A 23,127-nucleotide genomic window follows, 5' to 3' on the forward strand; every position below is an offset into this window, starting at 1 on the left:
CACCACACAATCACTGGAGGAAGAGCTTACGGCTAGAGGGAATAAGGCACAGGAAATATTCTCAAGAACCAAACCTGACTACACAAAGGAATCATGTGAACTTGATACCCTTATGAAACTATTGGAAAAATTACAAACAAGGGAACTTAAAACATGGTGGGACTTTACCACACTGAATGCATATATCAGTAAAAACATGATCCCCAGGGGACTCAGACTTAAGAAGAAAGCTACCATTACTTTCTCTGATGGCTTTGAGAAATCGTGGTATGAGATCCTGGATAATTGCTCCATTCAGCTTATGAAACTTATTGTTCAAGAGGAAGAGAAAGTTTTAGCTTCAGTTCATGAACAAATTGATGAGACTAAAAACTCTTTAAAAGTATACTCATCTCTGAAACAATATGATGAATGGATGAAATCTATTAAATTAAATCTCAGCAAACTGGAGGAATATATTACCCAAACTAAAAAAAGCAAATTTGAACGGGACCATCAGGACTATATTCGTAATGAGGTATATGACTGGCATGAAAAAAAGACGTGCACCATATAAATCACCTAGTTCAATCCTGAAATGGAGTAATAGAAATGGACAGATGAATTATCAACAAAGAAGGGTTAACTTCTCTGATACGGACGTCTCTCATGAACATTCAGACGAGTACACCTCAGGAAATACGTCTGATTCCTCCTATGAAAGACAACGATTTACCCCTTATCATGACCAAAGATTTGGGAAAGACGCCCCAACTCAAGCGCCTCCAAAAAAACAGACGAGACGCAGGAGAAGGGGTGGCAGGAAGCATAACAACAAGAAGATATCCACAGAGGCGAAAGAAGGCGAGAAAAATGTGGTAATTAACTTGTCCAGCTATCTAATTAGTGAGACCCAAATGGAGATTCTATCTAAAGGTCTCACCTTCTCCCCTACAAATGAATTTGATATGTACAGAACATTACTAGATGTGAATAAATTTGTTCGAAATTTGACTTTAAAATACCACTTTTTCAAGGAAAAATCTGATCAGGGCACTATACAGAACCTGACCACACAGAGTGACCAGACCACACTGGGTGAAATAGGGACTTTCCAGGAACTTTGCTCCATTAGTGACCTGAGGACCCTTGAGAGTGAATCTATAGAATCCATCAAAAATCTAAACTCTGGTTATAAATCAAAAAAACCCTATTTTTACCCTGTCAATTCAAGACCTAACATCTTGGATTCATTCCAGGAATGCATAGAGGAGGACCTGATAGAACTTAAGAAAAAATCCTCATGTAACCATAACAGACCCAATCTGAGTAAAACAGAAAGGAAAGCTCTGGAGGAGATCAGAGGCAACCAGGATCTCATGGTCAGAAGAGCGGACAAGGGAGGAGCTGTGGTCCTACTGAATGCAGGTCTATATGTCCAGCAGAACATGGCGATGCTGAATAACAGCAGCACGTATAGGAGACTACAGCATGATCCCACTGAACTGTTCCAGAAAAAACTAAAACATCTGCTTTCTGAGGGTTTTGCTATAGGGGCACTGGATAAAAAACTGTCTGAGGATTTATTTGTGGAACACCCTATAATCCCCATCTTCCATTCCCTGCCTAAGATCCACAAGGAGGTCTTCCCTCCTACATTCAGACCCATAGTAGCAGGGATTGGAAGCATGGGTGAAAACCTCAGTACCTGGGTGGATATGTATCTGCAACCACTGATTTCTAGACTACCAGGCTATATAAAAGATACCAAGCATCTGATTTCCTCCCTGGATAAGACTGAATGGTCTGGAGACTGTATCTTCATCTCCTGTGACATGGAGGCCTTGTATCCCTCCCTGATGCATGACCTGACTATCTCCATCCTGAGGAGACATCTCCAGGACTACAGCGACTACACTCCAGCTATACAGGAATTTTTGATTTCCTCTGTGGACTTTCTCCTCAAACATAACTTTTTTTCCTTTAACAAAGTTTTTTTTGCAGGTTTGCGGAGCCCCGATGGGCGCAGGGTTCTCGCCATCTATTGCTAACCTGTATATGGCAGCTTGGGAGAGCTTGTTCATGTTTTCACATGTTAACCCCTTCTCCCCCTATATTAGGTGGCTGGGGCGCTATCTGGACGACCTGCTCCTCATATGGGAGGGACCTGCGGACTTGATACCTGAACTTATCAAATATATGAATGATAACACAGGTCAACAAAAAAAAAAAATTTTTCTGGTGTCCAAAATATTTTAATGAATTTGGGGTATTTTTGGGGTGCTGATTCTGAATATGCTATCAGTTTTGCCAGATTGGCTCAAGTTTTTGACATTTTTGGTATCTTATTTATAGCACTTGTTGGTAAATGCGACGCATCATCTCATTAATTTCTTTGGATTAGTACTTGAACTGAGCAGTTCTCAATATAGTTTTGTGTTAATTAGTGTTCTAAAAGTTTGTTCATAGCTTGATTTTTGCACTAACTTTATGTTGTTGTCTGTTTTCCAGTGAAAAGCATGCACTCATCAAGAAGAAGTTGTCTTAACGATCCAGACTCATTCTGTTACATTTGTGGTGAATACACACTGCCAAAACATAGAAGAAACATAACAGACTTCGTAAAAAAAAGTGTATTTTGCCTATTTTGGGGTTATGCTTGGGGACCAAGACAAGTTTTGGGCACCACACATAGTGTGCAAAGCATGTATCGAATTATTACGAAAATGGAGCAAAGGACAAAGAAAAAGCTTCAAATTTGGTGTTCCAATGGTGTGGAGAGAGCCAAAAAATCATCATGATGACTGTTATTTCTGTGCAGTGCAAGTGCAAGGATTCAATAAGCATAAGAAACGAAAATGGGAGTAACATGGAATCTGCAAGAAGGCCTGTCCCTCATTGTGAAGATGTGCCTGTACCTGTGTTTACCATAAATAACAGTCATCATGATGATTTTTTGGCTCTCTCCACACCACTGGAACACCAAATTTGAAGCTTTTTCTTTGTCCTTTGCTCCATTTTCTTAATAATTCGATACATGCTTTGCACACTATGTGTGGTGCCCAAAACTTGTCTTGGTCCCCAAGCATAACCCCAAAATAGGCAAAATACACTTTTTTTACGAAGTCTGTTATGTTTCTTCTATGTTTTGGCAGTGTGTATTCACCACAAATGTAACAGAATGAGTCTGGATCGTTAAGACAACTTCTTCTTGATGAGTTCATGCTTTTCACTGGAAAACAGACAACAACATAAAGTTAGTGCAAAAATCAAGCTATGAACAAACTTTTAGAACACTAATTAACACAAAACTATATTGAGAACTGCTCAGTTCAAGTACTAATCCAAAGAAATTAATGAGATGATGTGTCGCATTTACCAACAAGTGCTATAAATAAGATACCAAAAATCTCAAAAACTTGAGCCAATCTGGCAAACCTGATGACATATTCAGAATCAGCACCCCAAAAATACCCCAAATTCGATGAAATATCTTTGGCACCAAAAATGCTGTTGACCAGTGTAATGAAATGAATTTGAAATTCACCTATACAATTGGTGGTAGAAACATTAATTTTTTAGATGTCACTTTAGATCTAAATTCAGATTCAATCACAATCTCCCCTTTCAGGAAACGTACCGCGACTAATTCCATATTACATGCCAAATCATGTCATCCGAGACATGTAATAAAAAACATACCTGTGGGGGAACTCTACAGGTTTAAGAGGAACAGTACCACCAAGGAAGTCTATGAGGGGAGTAAGAGGGAGGTGAAGGCCAGGCTGGCTCATAGGGGTTACCCCAGCTGGATGCTGCAGAGGGCTGAGAGCATTGTGGAGGATATAGATCGGGATACTATGCTGAATAAGGCGAGTAATACCCGTGTGTCCAGTGAGGAGCACATCACCTTCACCACTACATACAGCCCTCAGTTCAAAGAGATTACTGACATCATTAGAAAAAGAATCCCTATGCTGAGCCAGGATAAAAAGCTGAACCAAATCCTGGCCAAACCAGTGCGTTATATCGCTAAAAAAGCCCCCAGTCTGAACGACATCTTATCCCCCAGCCTCTTTGTTAGTGAGGACAAAAGGTTAAAAGAGAAAGAAAACTGGCTCAGTACTAAAGGCACATACAAGTGCGGGCACAATATCTGCACCTGCTGTAAATATATGGTGACCAGTAAGGAATTCCACTCATCTGTCACTAAAAAGACGTACAAAATTCACCACTACATTAACTGCAACACCTCCAATGTGGTGTATCTGATTAATTGCACCACCTGTGACCAGCAATATGTGGGGTGCACAGGGGGTCCCCTGAAGGTGAGAATACGGAGGCACCTGTCTGATGCAGTGAATAAAATCACCCATAAGAGCTCTGCTGCATCCAAACACTTCATCCATAAACACAATGGGGATGTCAGCTCATTGGAGGTCCGCGGGATTGAAAGGGTTAAAGCTCCATTTCGAGGGGGGAGATATAAAAAGAAAAATAACCAACAGAGAGATATGGTGGATGTATCAACTTAAGTCCAGAGCCCTCCTAGGCATGAATATCCGGCAGGATCTTATGAATTATTATGAATGATAAGTTATAATTCTTGCATATGTTTTTTTTTTTTTTTCTCCTGCCTTAAGCATAGTATTTGTACATGCAAATTTCAGGTTAAACTCACTAATTACCTGTAGGTGTTGCCCTGTTTCTGTTGTCTGCAAGATCAGGGGGTGTAACCTAATGGGCCTAGTCCTATATGGCAGCCCTCTTTCATTTTATTTTTATCACAATGAGTAAGGCGGCAAGACCGTTGAAACGCGTTTGATTTTAATGCACTTTAAGCCTGTGACTGTCACTGGTATGAATCACCCGTTTTTGTGTCTATGGATATGAAGATGGACTTTGGATTTATGTGCTTTTAACAAAAATGGAATAAAAGGTATTGTTTATGGACATCACCCACGCTGGACTTCTGCTTTTCCTACATCTATTAGTACTTTCAGAAGTTTGAATTAAGCTCTTGCATTTATGATGAATATTATCAGAACCAGTGAATAACCATTATACTATTTTTAATAATTATTCTTACGTCTTTCTTTTTCTCTTCTAAGAATAGAAACTCCTTATACCAACTTTCATGTTGTTCAACATCTTCCCTTGTCCTGCTTGGAAGGTATGTCAAGGCCTCTTCCAAATATGAGGGCCTTCCTTTGTGCTTTGTCCAAATTTTCAGAAAGCTTTGATGATCAAAGTCATCCCATGCTCCTAAACGGCCACCTGTCTGCTGCAGAAATTTCTCAAATGCCACAACATCTTCTGGAAGCTGACTACAGGCCATGTTCTCCACCTGTGCTTTACCAGAGGGAACCTTGAAGGACTTTTCCACTACAGCGCTGAATGATGCCTCTATTTTTTTTTCCAGGGCATTCAGCTCAATAACAGTTGTCTTTTCTTCTTTCATGAGCTCTTCATATCTAAAACATGCAATAAATGTATAAATGAATCAAAAGTAGTAACAGGCTTACGTATAGTAACCCCCGGAATCCAATCACTAGAACTCGCATTCCAAACACTCTTTGACACTGACAAAGGGACGACCACCATAATGGTGATGGGTGGGGATTCAGGAGATCAGACAACTAAATCTACAGTCATGGACAAAAATTTTGAGAATAAGACAAATATTAATTTTTCCAAAGTCTACTGCTACATTTTTTCTAATGGCAATTTGCATATACTCCTGAATGTCAGAGTGATCAGCTTAACAGCAATTACTGTACTTGCAAAGTCAATATTTGCACAGAAAATGAACTTTAACCCCCAAAACATATTTCAACATCATTGCAGTCCTGCCTTAAAAGGAGCAGCTAACATCGTTTTAGTGATTGATCCATTAACACAGGTGTGGGTGTTGATGAGAACAGGGCTGGCGATCAATCAGTCATGATTAAGTAAGAATGACATCACTGGACACCTTAAAAGGAGGCTGATGCTTGGTATCATTGTTTCTCTTCAGTTAACCATGGTTATCTCTAAAGAAACACGTGCAGCCATCATTGCACTGCACAAAAATGGCCTAACAGGGAAGAGTATCACAGCTACAAAGATTGCACCGCAGTCAACAATCTATCGCATCATCAAGAACTTCAAGGAGAGAGCTTCCATTGTTGTCAAAAAGGCTCCAGGGCGCCCAAGAAAGACCGGCAAGCGCCAGGACCGTATCTTAAAACTGTTTCAGCTGCGGGATCGGACTACCAGCAGTGCCGAGCTTGCTCAGGAATGGCAGCAGGCTGATGTGAGTGCTTCTGCACGCACTGTGAGGCGGAGACTCTTTGAGCAAGGCCTGGTTTCAAGGAGGGCAGCAAAGAAGCCACTTCTCTCCAGAAAAAACATCAGGGACCGACTGATATTCTGCAAAAGGTACAGGGAGTGGACTGCTGAGGACTGGGGAAAAGTCATTTTCTCTGATGAATCCCCTTTTCGATTGTTTGGGACATCTGGAAAACAGCTTATTCGGAGAAGAAGAGGTGAGCGCTACCACCAGTCTTGTCTCATGCCAACTGTAAAGCATCCTGAAACCAGGTGACAAAATCCACAGAACTCCCTGTGTGAGGTTAATAATATTGGTCCACCATGTTAGGGATGACTTTAATGACGGGGATAGACGGGTCTGTTTGTCCAAGGACGTCTGTCTTCTGTCCCAGGCTGACAGGATCTCCCTCTGCAGTCCTCTTGTATGGGACTGACCCAACAGACACATGATATGCAGGCCGTTAATGTTCCTAGAACCCTCATTGCTGTCCTTATGGAAACTCAATTCCGAAAAAGACGACAAATCTTGTTCTTTACCGGCTCTTGCTTCTCCTCTGAAGTTGCGAGAACCTCTGGAGTCTAAAATAACTCCAAGAAACTTCTTCTGGGTACCAGCCAGCAGGTCTGATTTTTCTCAGTTGAGGATCCAACCTAGACCTTCTAAAGTAGGGATCACCAGATTTAGCTGTTCTTCTAATTCTGCCTTTGAAGCTGATATCAGTAGGTGTTAGGGCTAGCGGAACGCACAGAGTAAGTATATAGGTTTTATTATAATTGATGCGTTCGCAGCCCGGGTTCCATCGTGCAGGAGAACCTGCTGCTAGCAAACGGCGGAACTATATGGCAGTATGAGCTAACCCTGTTACTTCACAGAGTAGCCGAAACTCAAAGCACTGCGCCCTGTTTGACTTCACAGTGGCACAGGCTAACTACCCAACTAAGAGCAGTCAGTGGTCATGCATGCACACAAACTCCTCGCCGGAGGTGCCAGCATTCTAGGGGCTTATTTCAGCCAGGTCCCTGAATACATTCACACAAAATGTCCTCACCGGAGGTGCCAGCATTCTAGGGGCTTATTTCAGCCGGGTCCCTGAACACAAACTCACATGACCACATTGGCGCAAAGCACATAATATAGAACAATACTAGCGCATGGCCGTGCCTTAAATAGTTGCAGCACATACAGGACCTTCCTAGAAGGACCAATGAGAGGCTGCCACAGAGCGTGAGCACCTACAGGACCTTCCTGAAGGACCAATGGCCTTAGCTGCAGTATCTGATCATGTGACCCTCGATCTCCCAGAAGCATCTGCTCGCTGCTGCCCAGCACTGACTTCAATGGCAGAAGCAGGAAAAGCAGCAGTAACTCTTAGTACAGAGTCAGACTGAGCGAGACCCTGGGACCGACGTCTCCGCTGAGCAGGCTCCACTGCGGCAGGAGAAGAATGGGAGACCGCAGCGGAGATGGCCCGAGATTCCCCCTGTGCAGAGGCAGGAACTCAACCCCTAACATTACCCCCCCTCCTAGGACCCCCCCCCTCCTTGGGCCTCGCTACGTTCGAAGGCAACAATGAGCTACGGGGCCCGAATGTGCTCAGCAGGCTCCCAGGACCTATCCTCAGGACCGTAACCCTTCCAGTCCACCAAATAAAATTTTTTGCCACCAACCACCTTGCACCCCAAAATAGCGTTCACCTCATAATCATCAGTAGACGAACCCGATGTCCCGACAGACGACTCCAAAAACCAGGACATGTATACAGGCTTAAGGAGGGACACATGAAAGGTGTCGGTGATACCTAGGCGTGGAGGAAGGGCTAGACGGTAGACCACAGGATTAACCTGTTCGAGGACCTTGAAGTGACCCAAGTAGCGAGGTGCAAACTTAGTGGACTCAACACGCAGCCTGATGTCATGAGCGGAGAGCCACACTAAGTCGCCAGGAGCAAAGGTCGGGGCAGGGCGCCGATGTGCATCGGCGGAGGACCTCATTCTCTCCTTGGAGGCCCGGATGGCCTCCTGAGTGCAGTCCCAAATGTCTTGTGCGTCCACTGCCCAGTCTGCCACCCTGGAGTCAGCAGACGGCACAGGAACCCGCGGATGTTGGCCGTAATTAAGTTGGAAAGGAGTCTGACCGGGGGAGTCGGCTACAGCGTTGTTAAGGGCAAACTCAGCCCACGGTAACAAGGATGCCCAGTCATCCTGCCTGGCAGAAACAAAATGTCGTAAATAAGTGACCAGAGTCTGATTGGCCCTCTCAACCAACCCATTCGTCTCGGGATGATAAGCCGAGGAGAGATTTAACTCAATACTGAGTAGACGACAAAGCTCCCTCCAGAACAGAGACGCAAACTGGGGACCCCGGTCACTGACAATCTTGTCCGGCATACCGTGTAAGCGAAAGATATGCTTGATGAACTAGGCTGCCAGAGCCTGTGCAGAAGGTAGCCATGGAAGAGGCACCAAATGAACCATTTTGGAAAAATGGTCGGTGATCACCCAGATAATGGTGCAGTTACAAGACTTGGGTAAGCCCACCACAAAGTCCATCCCGACCATCTCCCAGGGCCTGTCCGCCACCGGCAGAGGGTAAAGCAACCCAGCTGGCCGTTGCCGAGGGGACTTGTTCTTGGCGCAAGAGACACACGCCCGAACATAGTCTGCGACATCACGAGCCATATGCGGCCACCAGTATGTCCTCGCCAGTAACTCAGATGTCCTTTTGGAACCAAAATGTCCACCCACCCTGGACGAGTGTGCCCAAGAGAACCTCTGGTCGCAAACTGGATGGTACAAAAGTCTTGCCCGGAGGCAGACTCTAGGGAAACCGGGGCCACAGTTCTCAGGCTCGCAGTGGGGACAATAAGCCGAGGCTCCTCTTCCTCCTCCACAGATGACATAAAGGAGCGAGAGAGAGCGTCGGCACGAATGTTCTTCTCCCCAGAAAGAAAATGGAGGGTGAAATGAAACTGGGAGAAGAACAAGGACCATCTGGCCTGGTGAGAATTTAACCGCTGGGCTGTCTGCAGTTACACCAAATTTTTATGATCTGTGAAGACTTGGAAGGGAAAACGAGCTCCCTCCAAGAGATGTCTCCACTCCGAGAAAGCCAACTTCATGGCTAGCAACTCCCTGTCCCCGATGGAATAATTCCTCTCTGCTGGTGAGAAGGTCTTAGAAAAGAAGCAAGGATGCTTCCGACCTTGAGCATCCTTTTGGAAGAGGACTGCTCCAGCACCAACAGATGAGGCATCCACCTCCATGATAAATGGCTTATCTACATCGGGGTGATGTAGGATGGGAGCGCTAGCGAAATGTGACTTTATGGAGTTAAAGGCCTTGGAGACCTCCTCAGACCACAATTTGGGATTTACTACCTTCTTGGTGAGGGCAACCAAGGGAGCTACCAAAGTTGAGAAGTGCGGAATGAACTGGCGATAATAATTAATGAACCCCATAAAGCGCTGCACCGCTTTAAGAGAATGGGGTTCCTGCCAGTCCATCACAGCCTGTAGTTTGGCAGGATCCATAGCCAATCCCTGGGCGGAGATAATATAGCCTAGGAAAGGTAAGGACTCCTGCTCGAACATACACTTCTCCAACTTGGCATAGAGGGAGTTTGCCTGTAGGAGGTCGAAGACTTTGCAAACATCTCTCCGGTGGGAGTCAATATCTGGAGAGTAGATGAGAATATCATCCAGATAGACTACGACCGAGGTGGAGAGCATATCCCGGAAGATGTCGTTCACAAAGTCTTGGAAAACGGCTGGGGCATTACAGAGCCCGAAGGGCATCACCAGATATTCATAATGCCCATCCCTGGTGTTAAAAGCCATCTTCCATTCGTCCCCCTCACGGATGCGAATCAGGTTGTAAGCACCCCGCAGATCTAATTTAGTAAATACCCTTGCTCCCCGAAGCCTATCGAAGAGCTCAGATATCAAGGGCAAAGGATACTTATTCTTAACGGTGATGGCTTTAAGACCCCTGTAATCTATGCATGGACGCAGTTCCCCATTCTTCTTCTGCACGAAGAAGAACCCAGCCCCAGCAGGTGACACTGACTTCCTGATGAACCCTCTTGCCAGATTCTCTTGAATGTACTGAGACATTGCCTCCGTCTCCAGGAGAGATAACGGATAGATTTGACCCCGGGGAGGCTCAGCACCAGGCAAGAGGTCAATAGGACAGTCATAGGGGCGATGGGGCGGTAGGGTCTCCGCCGCCTTTTTGGAGAACACGTCCGCATAAGACCAATATTGCTTGGGGAGAGAGGATAGATCTGCGGGTACCTCTGTAGTAGCAACCTGAACGCACTCCCTCTGACACCTACCCCCACAAGATTCACCCCATCCCAAAATTCTGCAGTGGACAAGGTTGCTGCAGCCACGCTAGCAGCCTGTACAGCAACTGCGGTAACATCCACAGCTGAGGTTGAGCTCTCGAGAGCCGCCAACCTACCTTCCAGCTGCTGGATATACTGCAAGGATTGCTGAATGTCCGCCATTTACTAGCCAGATCCAGGCGCTAGTATTAAGTTAGGGCTAGCGGAACACACCGAGTAAGTATATAGGTTTTATTATAATTGATGCGTTCGCAGCCCTGGGTCCACCGTGCAGGAGAACCTGCTGCTAGCAAACGGCGGAACTATATGGCAGTATGAGCTAACCGTTACTTCACAGAGTAGCCGAAACTCAAAGCACTGCGCCCTGTTTGACTTCACAGTGGCACAGGCTAACTACCCAACTAAGAGCAGTCAGTGGTCATGCATGCACACAAACTCCTCGCCGGAGATGCCAGCATTCTAGGGGCTTATTTCAGCCGGATCCCTGAACACAAACTCACATTACCACATTGGCGCAAAGCACATAACATAGAATACTAGCGCATGGCCGTGCGGCCATACGAGCCTTAAATAGTTGCAGCACGTACAGGACCTTCCTAGAAGGACCAATGAGCGGCTGCCACAGAGCGTGAGCACCTACAGGACCTGAAGGACCAATGCCTTAGCTGCAGTATCTGATTATGTGACCCTCGATCTCCACTGAGAGATCTTACTCTGGGCATGCTCAGAACGAGAAAAGCAGGACTTAGTCCCAGAAGCGTCTGCTCGCTGCTGCCCAGCACTGACTTCAATGGCAGAAGCAGGAAAAGCAGCAGTAACTCTTAGTACAGAGTCAGACTGAGCGAGATGCTGGGACTAACGTCTCCGCTGAGCAGGCTCCACTGCAGCAGGAGAAGAATGGGAGACCGCAGCGGAGATGGCCCGAGATTTCCCCTGTGCAGAGGCGGGAACTCGACTCCTAACAGTAGGAAGTCGTCCAAATATGGAACAATGGACACTTCTTTCCGTCTCAGGTGGGCCATGATCTCCGCCCAGCTTTGTAAACATTCAAGGCACCGAAGCGAGGCTGAATGGAAGAGCGCAAAACTGGAAATGGTAGAACTTGCTTCCTAACTTTAGCGCGAACCGTAGGTATTTCTGCGAGAGTGGGTGAATCGGAACGTGGTAGTATTTAGGTCTATTGTGCACATTTCTGAATTTTGGTCTATGAGGGGAAGTGGTCTTTAGAGACTCCATTCTGAACCTCTTGTACAAGTTTATGATGGTGCGACTCTCTCCTGAGAGCTTTTTTATTGAGAACAGTGTTGAGTAATGTCCCAGACCCAACTCTGACTGTGGAACTGGGACCACCACTCTGGCTTTTAAAAAGTCCTTTATGTCTGTTCATATGGGGGAGGCAGTGGTAATTGATCGGGGATTTGTCACCACAAACCTTGCAGGGGGTATGATGAACTCTAGGGTGTAGCCCTGAGAAATAGTATTTAAGACGCACTGATTTTGGGAGACTAGTCTCCAAGACTTTATGAATTTCCCCAGGCGACCCCCTACCAACCCGGCGTCATTGCCTTCTACTTTTTGAACTGGAGCCGAATCGTGAGGGAGGGGCTCTGCTCTTTCCCCCTTTAGGGTTGTCCCAACGACTAGATTTTCCTTTCCCCCGAAACTCCTGTCCCTGGGAAGGCCAGGACCTTTGAAAGAGATAATGTCTTCTAGACTTCTCCTCAGGGAACCCCTTTTTTCATGTCGGTGGCATTTTCTAGTATGTTATCTAGAACTGGGCCGAACACTCTCAAGCCTGAAAAAGGTATGGCACAAAGCTTATTCTTTGATTGGTAATCACCCGACCAGGTCTTCATCCTTACAGCTTTCCAAGCTGCATTGGACAAAGAGTTATTGTAGGCATCTAAATGTACAGATTCCGCTGAGGCATCCGCCAAGAACCCGGTGGCGAGTTTCAACAACGGAAGTCCTTCTAACATAGTCATTCTAGAAGTCTTTCCCTTTAACTGCTCCTCCCCAGTTGGTCGACCCATCTATGCATGGACCTGTCCACTGATGTGGCGGCAATATTTGCTTTAATGATTGCCATAGATACTTCCCAAGCCCTTTTAAGGAGTCCATCTGCCTTTCTTTCCATAGGCTCCCTGAGGCTAGTTGAGTCCTCAAATGGAATTAAAGTCCTTCTAGTCACTCTGGCTACTGGAACATTGATTTTTGGAATCGCCTCTATCTCTTCTGGGTCAAACGGCAGACGGAGCCTGAAATCCCGAGGAATGACTAAAACACTTCTCCGTGTCCTACCAATCCTCCATGATCATTGCCCGGATATGGTCATTGACAGGAAACACACGCTGAATTTGTGACCTCAGACTCCCGAACATCTCATCTTGTATCGACTGAGGCCTCATGGATTCCTGTATCTGCATAGTCGCTGGCGGCCCGGAGCAATTCGTCTGTCGTCTAAGGAAAAAACCACTTCCGAGGTGATTTCCCCCTCTTCTTCCAGGTCCGAGCATATGGACTGATCCTCCTCCTCTGAGGATTGTTCCATTTCCCCTCTCAGTCTTTTAGGACGGGGACCCTGCTGGGGTGACTGGGCCGGTAAAAGGCCTGAGATGGAAGCCTGAACTTCCTCTTTATAACCATGGATCGCATCTCGGTCAGAAAGGAAGATTTTTCGTCCCTGATGACTTTACATATCAATGCTTCACACAGCTGTTTAGCCCCTGAATCAGGCAGCTTGCTTCTAGAGGGCACATCTCCTGGACTTCCCTGTGGCATTGGCAGACCTCCTAGCTACAGGTGTCAAGGCCGGTGTTATATTTTCGATCATTGGTGATTCAGGAGGGGCAATACTCTTTCCAGGGTCCTCTATGCTGTTTCAGAGGTTTACTCTGTCACAGCCTGACACCGACTAAGGCAGTTTTTATTTCCTACCTTGCCTTCTCACTGCCCGGTAGATCCTTTCTCGGAAACCATCTGCTGGGTACCTGGCATCTGACGTCACCAGTAAGCACGTCGCATCTTGCGTTCCAGCCTGGAACGCATCCGAACGTTCCTCCGACTGCCCCGGATGTGACGTCAGCGGAAGTGACCTGCCGGTATTGGACGCCGAGAGCCCTCGCTGGAGGGAAGCGGCTCCAACCCCGGAGCTCCCGCTCAATGGAGGACCTGGCTGAGGTACCCCCCTTTTGAGGGTGTCGGCCCCAGGCGTCTTGACAGGGGGAAGGAGAGGATGAACCCCGAGCCCCCTGAGCCCCTCAAAAGGTAAATCCCGGGCGCATGCGCGGACTCTAATGGAGCAGGAAGTGCTCGGCTGAGCTCCGCATCCCGAGGCTTGATTTCCCCCCTTTTGGACGCCGGAATCGGGTTCTTTTCACGGCGGTTCGCTTCTCCTCACCTCCGAGAGCGCCGAGATCCGCAATGCCCAGGAAAGGTGGCGCAGGACAGCCGGCAAGTCGCCCGATATTAGAACTCTTGGCGGGCGGCGGTGCAGGTAAAATGGCCGCCGCGCCTGTCCTCACTCTCTCTCACACCCCGGCGCTGCAGCTCACTGAAGGGGCAGACGATGAGGATCTGAATAATGGAGGGGACGCTGTTATCTCAACTGCAGCACTCACCAAATCACTCCAGGAGACCTTCCGCACAGAACTCTCTGCAGCCATGAATGCAGTCTCCACCCAGCTGCAAGATATCTCCCAGCGCACAGTATGTTTGGAGGAGAAAATGGAGGCCACTGCAGAGGCCCTTAGTGAAGACCAAGAGACCCTCACACTTCATGCTGACCGCATCATGGACCTAGAGCTGAGAAGTGAGGACCTAGAGAACAGGTCTAGAAGAGGTAATATTAGAGTGCGTGGCTTACCAGAATCCTATGTGACATTAAAAGAGACAGTCACTACCCTATTTATTGCGCTCCTGCCGCAGGCAGATCCGTCCTCATTACATGTCACAAGAATCCACAGGGCACTAGGCAGAACACGTTCCGCAGACATTCCCAGAGACGTGATCCTCAAAATGCAATATGAAGAATCTAGAGATTTAATTCTTAATGCTGCGAGATCTTTATCTACACTTCCTGGACTTCCAGACTCTGTGAAATTGTTTGCGGACATAGCGCCAGCCACGTTGTTTCGCAGGAGAGCCCTTAAACCAATCACCATGGCACTACAGTCAGTGCAAGTGAAATACCGCTGGGGATTCCCATTCTCTTTATCTTTTACACATAAGAATGAGCAGCATATTTGTCGTACACTGGATGAAGGCAAAAAGGTGCTAGAGCAAGCTGGAATTCCGCTTCCTGATGTTCTGCCTCCACTTCCGCAAAGAAGACCCAGACCAGCTAAAGAATGGCAGCAGGTTCCTGCGACCAGAAGCCAACGTTCACGAATCACTTGACTGTTTCCTGGTTTTTTTGGGTTTAATTCCTAAGATGTGGCTTTACATTGACTCCACCGGTTGACTACATTGAATTATTTACAGTTGTCTGTTAATGATCATTAGACTGATCTATATTTTTCCCGATTTCGAACTTTTCTGAATAAGCCCGCACCAGTTTATTCTTTCTATTTCACTTATTTATTATTTTTATACTAGATTTCCCATCCTCCCCCTCCTTCTCCCCCCCTCCTTCCCCCTCTTTCTCCCCCCCCCCCCTTCTTCTCTCCCCCTTCCTTCCCCCCCCTCCTTCCTTCCCCCTCCCCCCCCCTCCTTTTCCTTTCCTCTTCCCTCTCTTCCCCTCCCCCCTCTCCTTTCCCCTCCCCCCCCCCTTTTTTTTTTTTTTTTTTCCTTTTTTTTTCCTTCCTCCCTTTTCTCCATCCCCCTCCCCTCCTTGGCTGGGCTTGTAATCATAACGGGTGCGGCCTCGGGTTTACTACATGTTGCCCTATTTTGGTGATCCCCGGTTTACTTTTAATATGGTATTCCGGATCTCCATATTTCGTGAGGCTAGAACTCACACTATTGTTCTATTAATGTTATATGTGTTTGTTTTCCCTTGTTATGTCTCTCTCCCTTTGTTTTCTTGTAGACTTACCCCATGTCGTTCGCTTCGCAGCTTCCAACGGTGGAGATCTGGCAGGACTAGTCGAGTGTCTGAGTTTGTAAGCATTACTTGTATCTTTACTAATGTGTAGGGTTATTTCTCACAACGTAAAGGGTCTTAACTCTCCCATTAAAAGGAGGAGAGCATTCATAGATTACCATAAACACAAGCCAGATATCTTGTGTTTACAAGAAACCCATTTCTCCTCTTCTTCCTCACCTAAATTTTTTGACTCGAGCTATTCCCGCTATTTCCTTGCCTCTTGGGACAGAAAAACCAGAGGCGTTGCTATATTACTAAAAAACTCCTTCTCCTTCCACTTGACTGACTCATACTCAGATCCAGAAGGAAGGTTTCTAATACTACAGGGAACCCTTCAGGGTAAAAAAATCTGTATTATTAATAGTTATCTCCCCGCTACCTCCCAGGTCCGGGTTTTTAAATTAATTCTATCAAAGCTCTCTCAAATCTCATACCACCACCTGATATGGTGTGGAGATTTCAACATGGTCCTTGATCCAACCCAGGACAGTAGTGCAGTACGGAGGTCTGATGTTTCCAAGAGAGATAGGAAACAAATTTTGCATTTGATGAGGGAGAACAGATTGGTGGATGTCTGGCGGGAGATTAACGGGCAGGCAAGGGGCTTCACGTTCTACTCACCGGTACACAAATCGTACTCTCGCATTGACTTACAGTTAACGACTGCAAACACTCTAACATCAGCCTTATACTCACGACATGTCCCATCAGCTTGGTCAGATCATGATTCTGTTCTGTCGGTCTTTAAATTTGATATTACCACGTCTGGCCTTTTTAAGTGGCGCTTAAATGAATCTCTGCTTACAGACCCCACTATATCCTCTCAACTCAAAGAAGATCTTAAACTTTTCTTTCAAACTAATGTAACTAATGACTCCTCCCCTGGTAACATCTGGATGGCCCATAAAAAATTCATAACTGGCTCTATAATCAAGATAGCTTCCACCCGAAAAAAAAACAGATCAGCCCTCCAAAATAGACTGGAAACCAAACTGTTCAAGCTAGAACAGGCTAATCAGCTTTCGACATCTCGCTATCTAATAAAACAAATCTCAGATGTTAAAAAACAGCTGAAATCACTGCTCACTGTTAAAACAGAGAAAACCCTCGCCTGGACTAGAGCCTCCTTTTACAAGCAGGCAAACAAACCTTCCAAAATGTTAGCGCGCCAGCTACGCGCAAGAGAGTTTTTAAACTCTATCCCCTCCATCAGGGATAACTCTGGACGCATATCAGCTCATCCAGAGGTTATCTATAAAGTCTTTTATGAATATTATCAAAAATTGTACTCCTCCCCTCAAGACACCCCCTTGAACTCCCTGAACTCTTTTTTACAAGGTGTTTCCCTTCCAAAAATCTCTGAACCTGCTATACAGCAACTCCAGTCAGAAATCCTTCCTGAGGAAATTATTACAATAATCAAAAAATTAAAATCGGGCAAGGCTCCGGGTCCAGACGGCCTGTCAGCCCTTTATTACAAAAAATTTGGAGATCTCCTAGTGCCCCACATTAAAAATTTCTGCAACGCCCTTCTTTCAGGCTCCCAAATGCCCCCTGAGTTCTACATCGCCCACGTAACTGTCATTCCTAAACCAAAACGAGATCACTTATTAGTTAAAAACTACCGCCCCATTTCTTTATTAAACGTCGACTTAAAAATTTTCACTTCCCTTATCACTGATAGACTGAACAAAATACTTCCCTCGCTTATACATCGGGATCAGGTGGGTTTTATCCCGATGAGACAAGGACCTGACAACATACGTAGAAATCTCAACATTATCCACTCAGCGAACCGTACGCAGAAGCCTTTGATGGTACTGGCTCTAGATATCGAAAAGGCTTTTGATACAGTTCTTTGGCCTTATCTTTTTTCAGTGTTGGACAAATTTAATTTCCCTCAAAAGCTGATTTCCTGCCTTCAACTAATATATGATAACCCATCAGCATACCTCAAACTCCCATCCACTAAACCGTTATCTATAAATATACAAAGAGGTACTCGTCAGGGATGTCCGTTATCCCCAGCATTATTTGCTTTAGCCATGGAGCCGTTGGCCGCAGCCATAAGAGAAAATCCAAACATATTAGGACCCACAGGTCTGGGTGAAAAATACAAACTGAGCCTTTTTGCAGATGACCTTTTACTCACATTGTCTAACCCCTACTCTACTCTGCCCAACCTATTTTCGCTTCTACGTACATTTGAAAAAATATCAGGTCTCAAGATAAATGTTGATAAGTCAGAGGCCCTATTCGTCAACACCTCTAAGACTGACCAAGACATTTGATCTCACAGTTCGGATTTACGAGAAGGGAACATTCCCTATCCTACTTGGGAATTAACCTTACGACTCATAAATCCTCCCTTTTCAAGTGGAACAATTCCCCTTTAATTGCTAAATTTAAGACTGACATAGCAAAATGGTCTCGCTTAAAAATTTCATGGCTTGGCCGGTTACACACTATAAAGATGGTTACTTTGCCGAGATTCCTATACCTATTTAGGTCACTACCTGTTGCGGTCCCTTTGAAATGTCTCCGAGAGATCCAGTCAATTATTTCCAAATTTATATGGAATGGAAAGAGACCCCGTATCAAACAAAACATAATGTGTTTACACAGAAAGTATGGAGGCATGTCATTGCCTAATCTCTTGATATATTTCAAAGCAGCCCAAATAGCTCAATTGTCCAAACTTTCTTCTAACAGTAATACTCCCAGGTGGGTGCAATTAGAATCCTACTTCCTGCAACCATATTCTCTTTGTGGCCTCTTGTGGTCTACGGTAAGACTCCCGCCGGGCATTCAGGTCACAGCTCCATTTTCCGCCCTCTCTCTGATCATATGGAGAAAGGAGAGATTTAAGCATAATCTTCAATCTAAGTCTTCACCCCTTACATCATTGTTTCGAAATCCTATGTTTCAACCGGGGTTGGAGCCTGCACTGTTCTCCTGGTGGATCGGGAAGGGGATTACCATGCTAAAACACCTCTGCTCCCCTTTTAATATTTTACTCACTAAGCAAGAATTTATACAATGTCATGGCCCTCCGACTGGGGAGGTTATGCGCATCAATCAAGTTTTTCACTTTGCCAGACAGTATCTGTCACGAGGGGCCCCTTTTAGGCTCACTGGTTTTGAACAAAGGTATTCTGGAAACCCTATGGGTAATGGGATAATCTCGCTAATATATTCCACGATGAATGCTGCTCATACATCAGGGAAACTAAATTATATGCTGCAATGGGAGAATGATCTGGAGCTCGTCTTGCCTCTGGAGACGTGGCATAAATGCAGTGAAACCTTGTCTAGAGGCAGCCATCAAACATCTCTGACTGAAACATCACTTAAGGTGTTACATAGGGCATACTATGTTCCAACCAAATTACATGCCATTTATCCGCACATCTCTAAAGATTGCTTTAGGGGCTGTAATATCCCTGGGGATATGCTCCACATTTGGTGGAAATGTCCGATTGTTGAGAAACTATGGCAAGAAGTTAATTCAATTATTAACCAATTATTTGGTAAACCAATTATCATGGACCCCACAGTATTCCTATTGGGTAAGATGCCACATGGATTCTCGAAGAACCTTCAGAGATTAGCGAATACATTGTGCATGGCAGCTAAAATCCATATAGCTTCTAAATGGAGAACTCAGACACTGTCCATTTCGATGGTGAGAGACAGAATGAATGAAATTTTAATGTGCGAGAGAATCCAAGCAACTAGGTGTGATGACATGAGTGCCTTTTTTCGAATCTGGAGCCCTTGGCTCGATCTCGCCTCCAGCACACCCCTGACACGGACCCTCCTACTGTCTCCATGAATTTCTTACATCTTATATCTGTAATAGCCCATTAACATAATTAGTATACTACGATTAATCAGCACTCGCCCAATTATCTGCGCCTGATGCCATGACATGTTGGATTTCCCCCCATATTTGGTAAATCGAAGTGATGCTATTCCCCCTGTTGTTTCTATCCCTAGTCTGTCCTGTCTCGTCTTTCTTGTTCGGTTTATATGATTGACCTTTATGGATATGGTTACTTTTACATTGCTGTCAAGATGCTCTGAAAATAACTATGCCTTCTTTACATGGAAGGTCGTTTTTGTTATATATTGTTATGAAAACTTTAAATAAACATATTGAAACAAAAAAAAAAAGGTAAATCCCGCCAGAGCTCCAACCCCAACCTCTATCTTCTTCCTGTCCCTGTAAGGTCAGGCACAACACCGGTGAATGTGGGTGGGGAGGGTCTTTTAACCTCTTGTGCATTTCCTGTCCGTGTAAGGAAGGATAATCTCCATGGTGCTGTCAGGAGGGACATCCTGGAAAAATACATAGCCAAAGTATAAGGTATAGGTAATTATTTATTGATAGAAAATACAAAAAAAAAAGGTGGGAGAAATGTCATAAAGGGCGAATTCCACAGCAAGAGCAGTTGATTGATGTATATTCTGAATAGATAAATAACTGTAGGAAAGTCCCAAGCATAGTAGGATGGTGTAACAACAAGCCATGGTATAACAAAACAACACTCCCTGAAGAAGGGCTGACTCCCTGAAAAAGGGCTGGCGCCCTTCCAGCCAGAGGAGTACATATCGGTAAGTGCCATCATTATTTCTATATATACATCGGTCTATTTTTATGTGGAGTTTTCTCCCAGATATACTTGCCTTACTTCAGATGCTCAGCACTTGTTGTTATATCATCCTACTATGCTTGGCTCTTTCCTTTAGTTACCAATTATCAATTCATAACATACAACACCATTCACCTCCTCCTGCTGTGTACAGTGCCTTCTAAGTGATTGATACACTTTTTTATGCTTTTTTTTGTATCTTCTATCAATAAAAAAATTTATTATATTGTATTTTTTGGCTATGTACTACATTTTCTAGAGTTTGTATAGCTGCTCTACTATTATATGCTTAGTTAACTTGTATTATTTACAACTTATTATTTTGAGTCCATACTTAAAGTGAACCTGTCAGCAGGATTGTGCTGAGTACACTACAGTGTCAGGTTGGCATCATTCTACTGATTAAAATGATACCTTGGTTGATGAAATCCATCTGGTGGTTTTGTTTCATCTTTATTTGTAGTTTTCAGTTATTGACATTCTCGTGGTTCGGAGAGACCTGTGGGGAGGGGGTCTTTATGTGGTGCTCTGCTTACATATTTATCTTTATGTCTTCTGACAGATCACTGATCCTTCAGTGACCTGCCCCTATTTTACATACTGAATATAATCTGGTTTGCAAAAAGATAAAAAAAAAAATCACATTCCGCAGGCAGGCGCCGTAGCATGATATGGTAGATAATATGCATATTTTCATTTTATTTAGACATATATTATAAAGAAAAAAGAAAAATGGTGCTGGCGGCCGCGCAGTAGCATCTATCAAGCTTCGGAAAAAAAAAACTGAGCTTCATCAAAATGGTGCCAGCTGCGCCTACACAGTAGTATCTATCGGTACGCGATAGATGCTACTGCGCAGACATGGCCGCTGGCGTCATTTTGACCGAGATATTTTTTTATAAAAAAAAATTTTACTAAAATGAAAATATGCATATTATCTACCGTATCATGCTACAGCGCAGGTGCCGCCTACCTGCTGATTTTGAATTTTTTTTTTTTTGCAAACCATATTATATTTAGTATGTAAAATGGGGGCAGGCCACTGAAGGATCAGTGACCTCTCATAAGCCATAAAGATGAATAGCTAAGCAGAGCACCACATAAAGACAGGGGCCGCCCCGAAGCACGAGAATATCAATAACTGCAAACTACAAATAAAGATTAAACAAAACCACCAGATGGATTTCATCAACCAAGGTATCATTTTAATCAGTATAACAGCGCCAACCAAGTCTGTCATTTACTCAGCTCAATCCTGCTGACAGGTTCACTTTAACTACACATTTGCCTTTTTACCTATAACAGTAAATACTATTTCCACTCTCATACACCCTGTGCGTCTGCTGCATTTTTGGCTCACCTAGTTACAACTTGGCATATTACTAGAAACAAATACACCATCCTTCTTAGCACTATCTATAGGTAAACGATGCAGATTGTGGTACCTGTATTCTCTGCACAGAAAATACACATCTGCAGTCTACTAAAGTGGTGCTTTCAATTGCCTCGCTGCTCACATAAAAGGATATTCTGAGTATGTGATAACTTGTTTGGATTGGAATACATTGGCGAAAGTTTTTATAATGTGCATCAATTGCTTCTCTTTGGGTTGTATATGACAGGGTTTCTCATCATCAGTCAAGTACTCAAAAAATAAAGTCATGTATTACAATGGCTATATAGCTATCACTGCTTAAAAAAGGTATAAAGAATGAAGATAAATAACACTAGCATAGACCCTTGTCCTACACTACATAAATGCTAGTTCCTAAATCTCAGCTGAACGAGAAACACAGAGCTGGGAAATAGCAACATGTTATTCATGCAACATCGATGGGCTTTTCATATGTTTTGTTTCTTAACACTTCACTTGTCTTTTTAGTTGATGTGTGAAGGCCACACTGAAGTCAATACTTGCAATGAATGCACCAGCATTTTTTCCTATAGTAAGTAGTATGGTGGGGAAAAAAAAAGTATTTCATACACTGACGATTTAGCAAGTTTTTTTCCACCTGCAAAGAATAGAGAGGTCTGTAATTTATATTGTACTGTAAACACCAACTGTGAGAGACAGAATCTAAAAATAAAAACTAGAAAATCACATTGTATGATTTTTAAATAATTAAATTGCATGAAATAAGTATTTGATCACCTACCAACTAGCAGGAATTATGGCTCTCACAGACCTGTTCATTTTTCTTTAACCCCTTTTTGTCCTCGGACGGAATTGAAAGTCTGAGGACAGAACCCCTGCACGCTCCCCCAGGTCCCCCGCCTTCCAGCGTTGTTCTGTGCGGCTGTTCCAAACGCCGGCAAGGAAACCTGTATATTACGGCAACGCTGGAAGGTGGGGGACTGGGGGAGCGTCTGAACAGCGCAGTGCGCATGCCCAGGAATCCCAGCCCCGCATTGTGCATAATACAGTGCGGGGATTCAGCAACAGACTGGCCGCACTGCCCGCACAGGCGCAGAACGGAACCCGGCATCTGAGCTCTGACGGGCAATTCTCAATGCGCCTGCCCCAGGCAGGCACGCACAGCGCAGGCGCCCGATTTCAGAAGATAACAGCGCTCAGGGGGCGGCGACCATCGCCCCAGAAGGGATGAGTGACGGCAGTTGGGCGCTTCACAGAGGAGGCTTCACACCCGCCTCCAGGTACAAAGACAGGTATTTGGGGAAAATTATAAAACGCATTATTGAGGGAATAACAGAAGCAAAAACTAAAAGAGCCACCTTGTTAGAATGCAGCA

General features: G+C 44.8%; 1 protein-coding gene across 1 annotated transcript in view; it reads right to left on the minus strand.

Moving 5' to 3' along the window:
* Positions 1-23,127, minus strand: part of CCDC112 (coiled-coil domain containing 112) — an 80,623-nt gene that overhangs the window by 19,676 nt on the left and 37,820 nt on the right. Inside the window, exon 6 of the mRNA XM_077290571.1 lies at positions 5,069-5,453. Within this exon, the coding sequence (XP_077146686.1) occupies positions 5,069-5,453 (385 nt within the window). The remainder of the gene's footprint in view (positions 1-5,068; positions 5,454-23,127) is intronic.

The sequence above is a fragment of the Ranitomeya variabilis genome, chromosome 1 (genome assembly GCF_051348905.1).
Source record: "Ranitomeya variabilis isolate aRanVar5 chromosome 1, aRanVar5.hap1, whole genome shotgun sequence".
Classification (NCBI taxonomy): Eukaryota; Metazoa; Chordata; class Amphibia; order Anura; family Dendrobatidae; genus Ranitomeya; species Ranitomeya variabilis.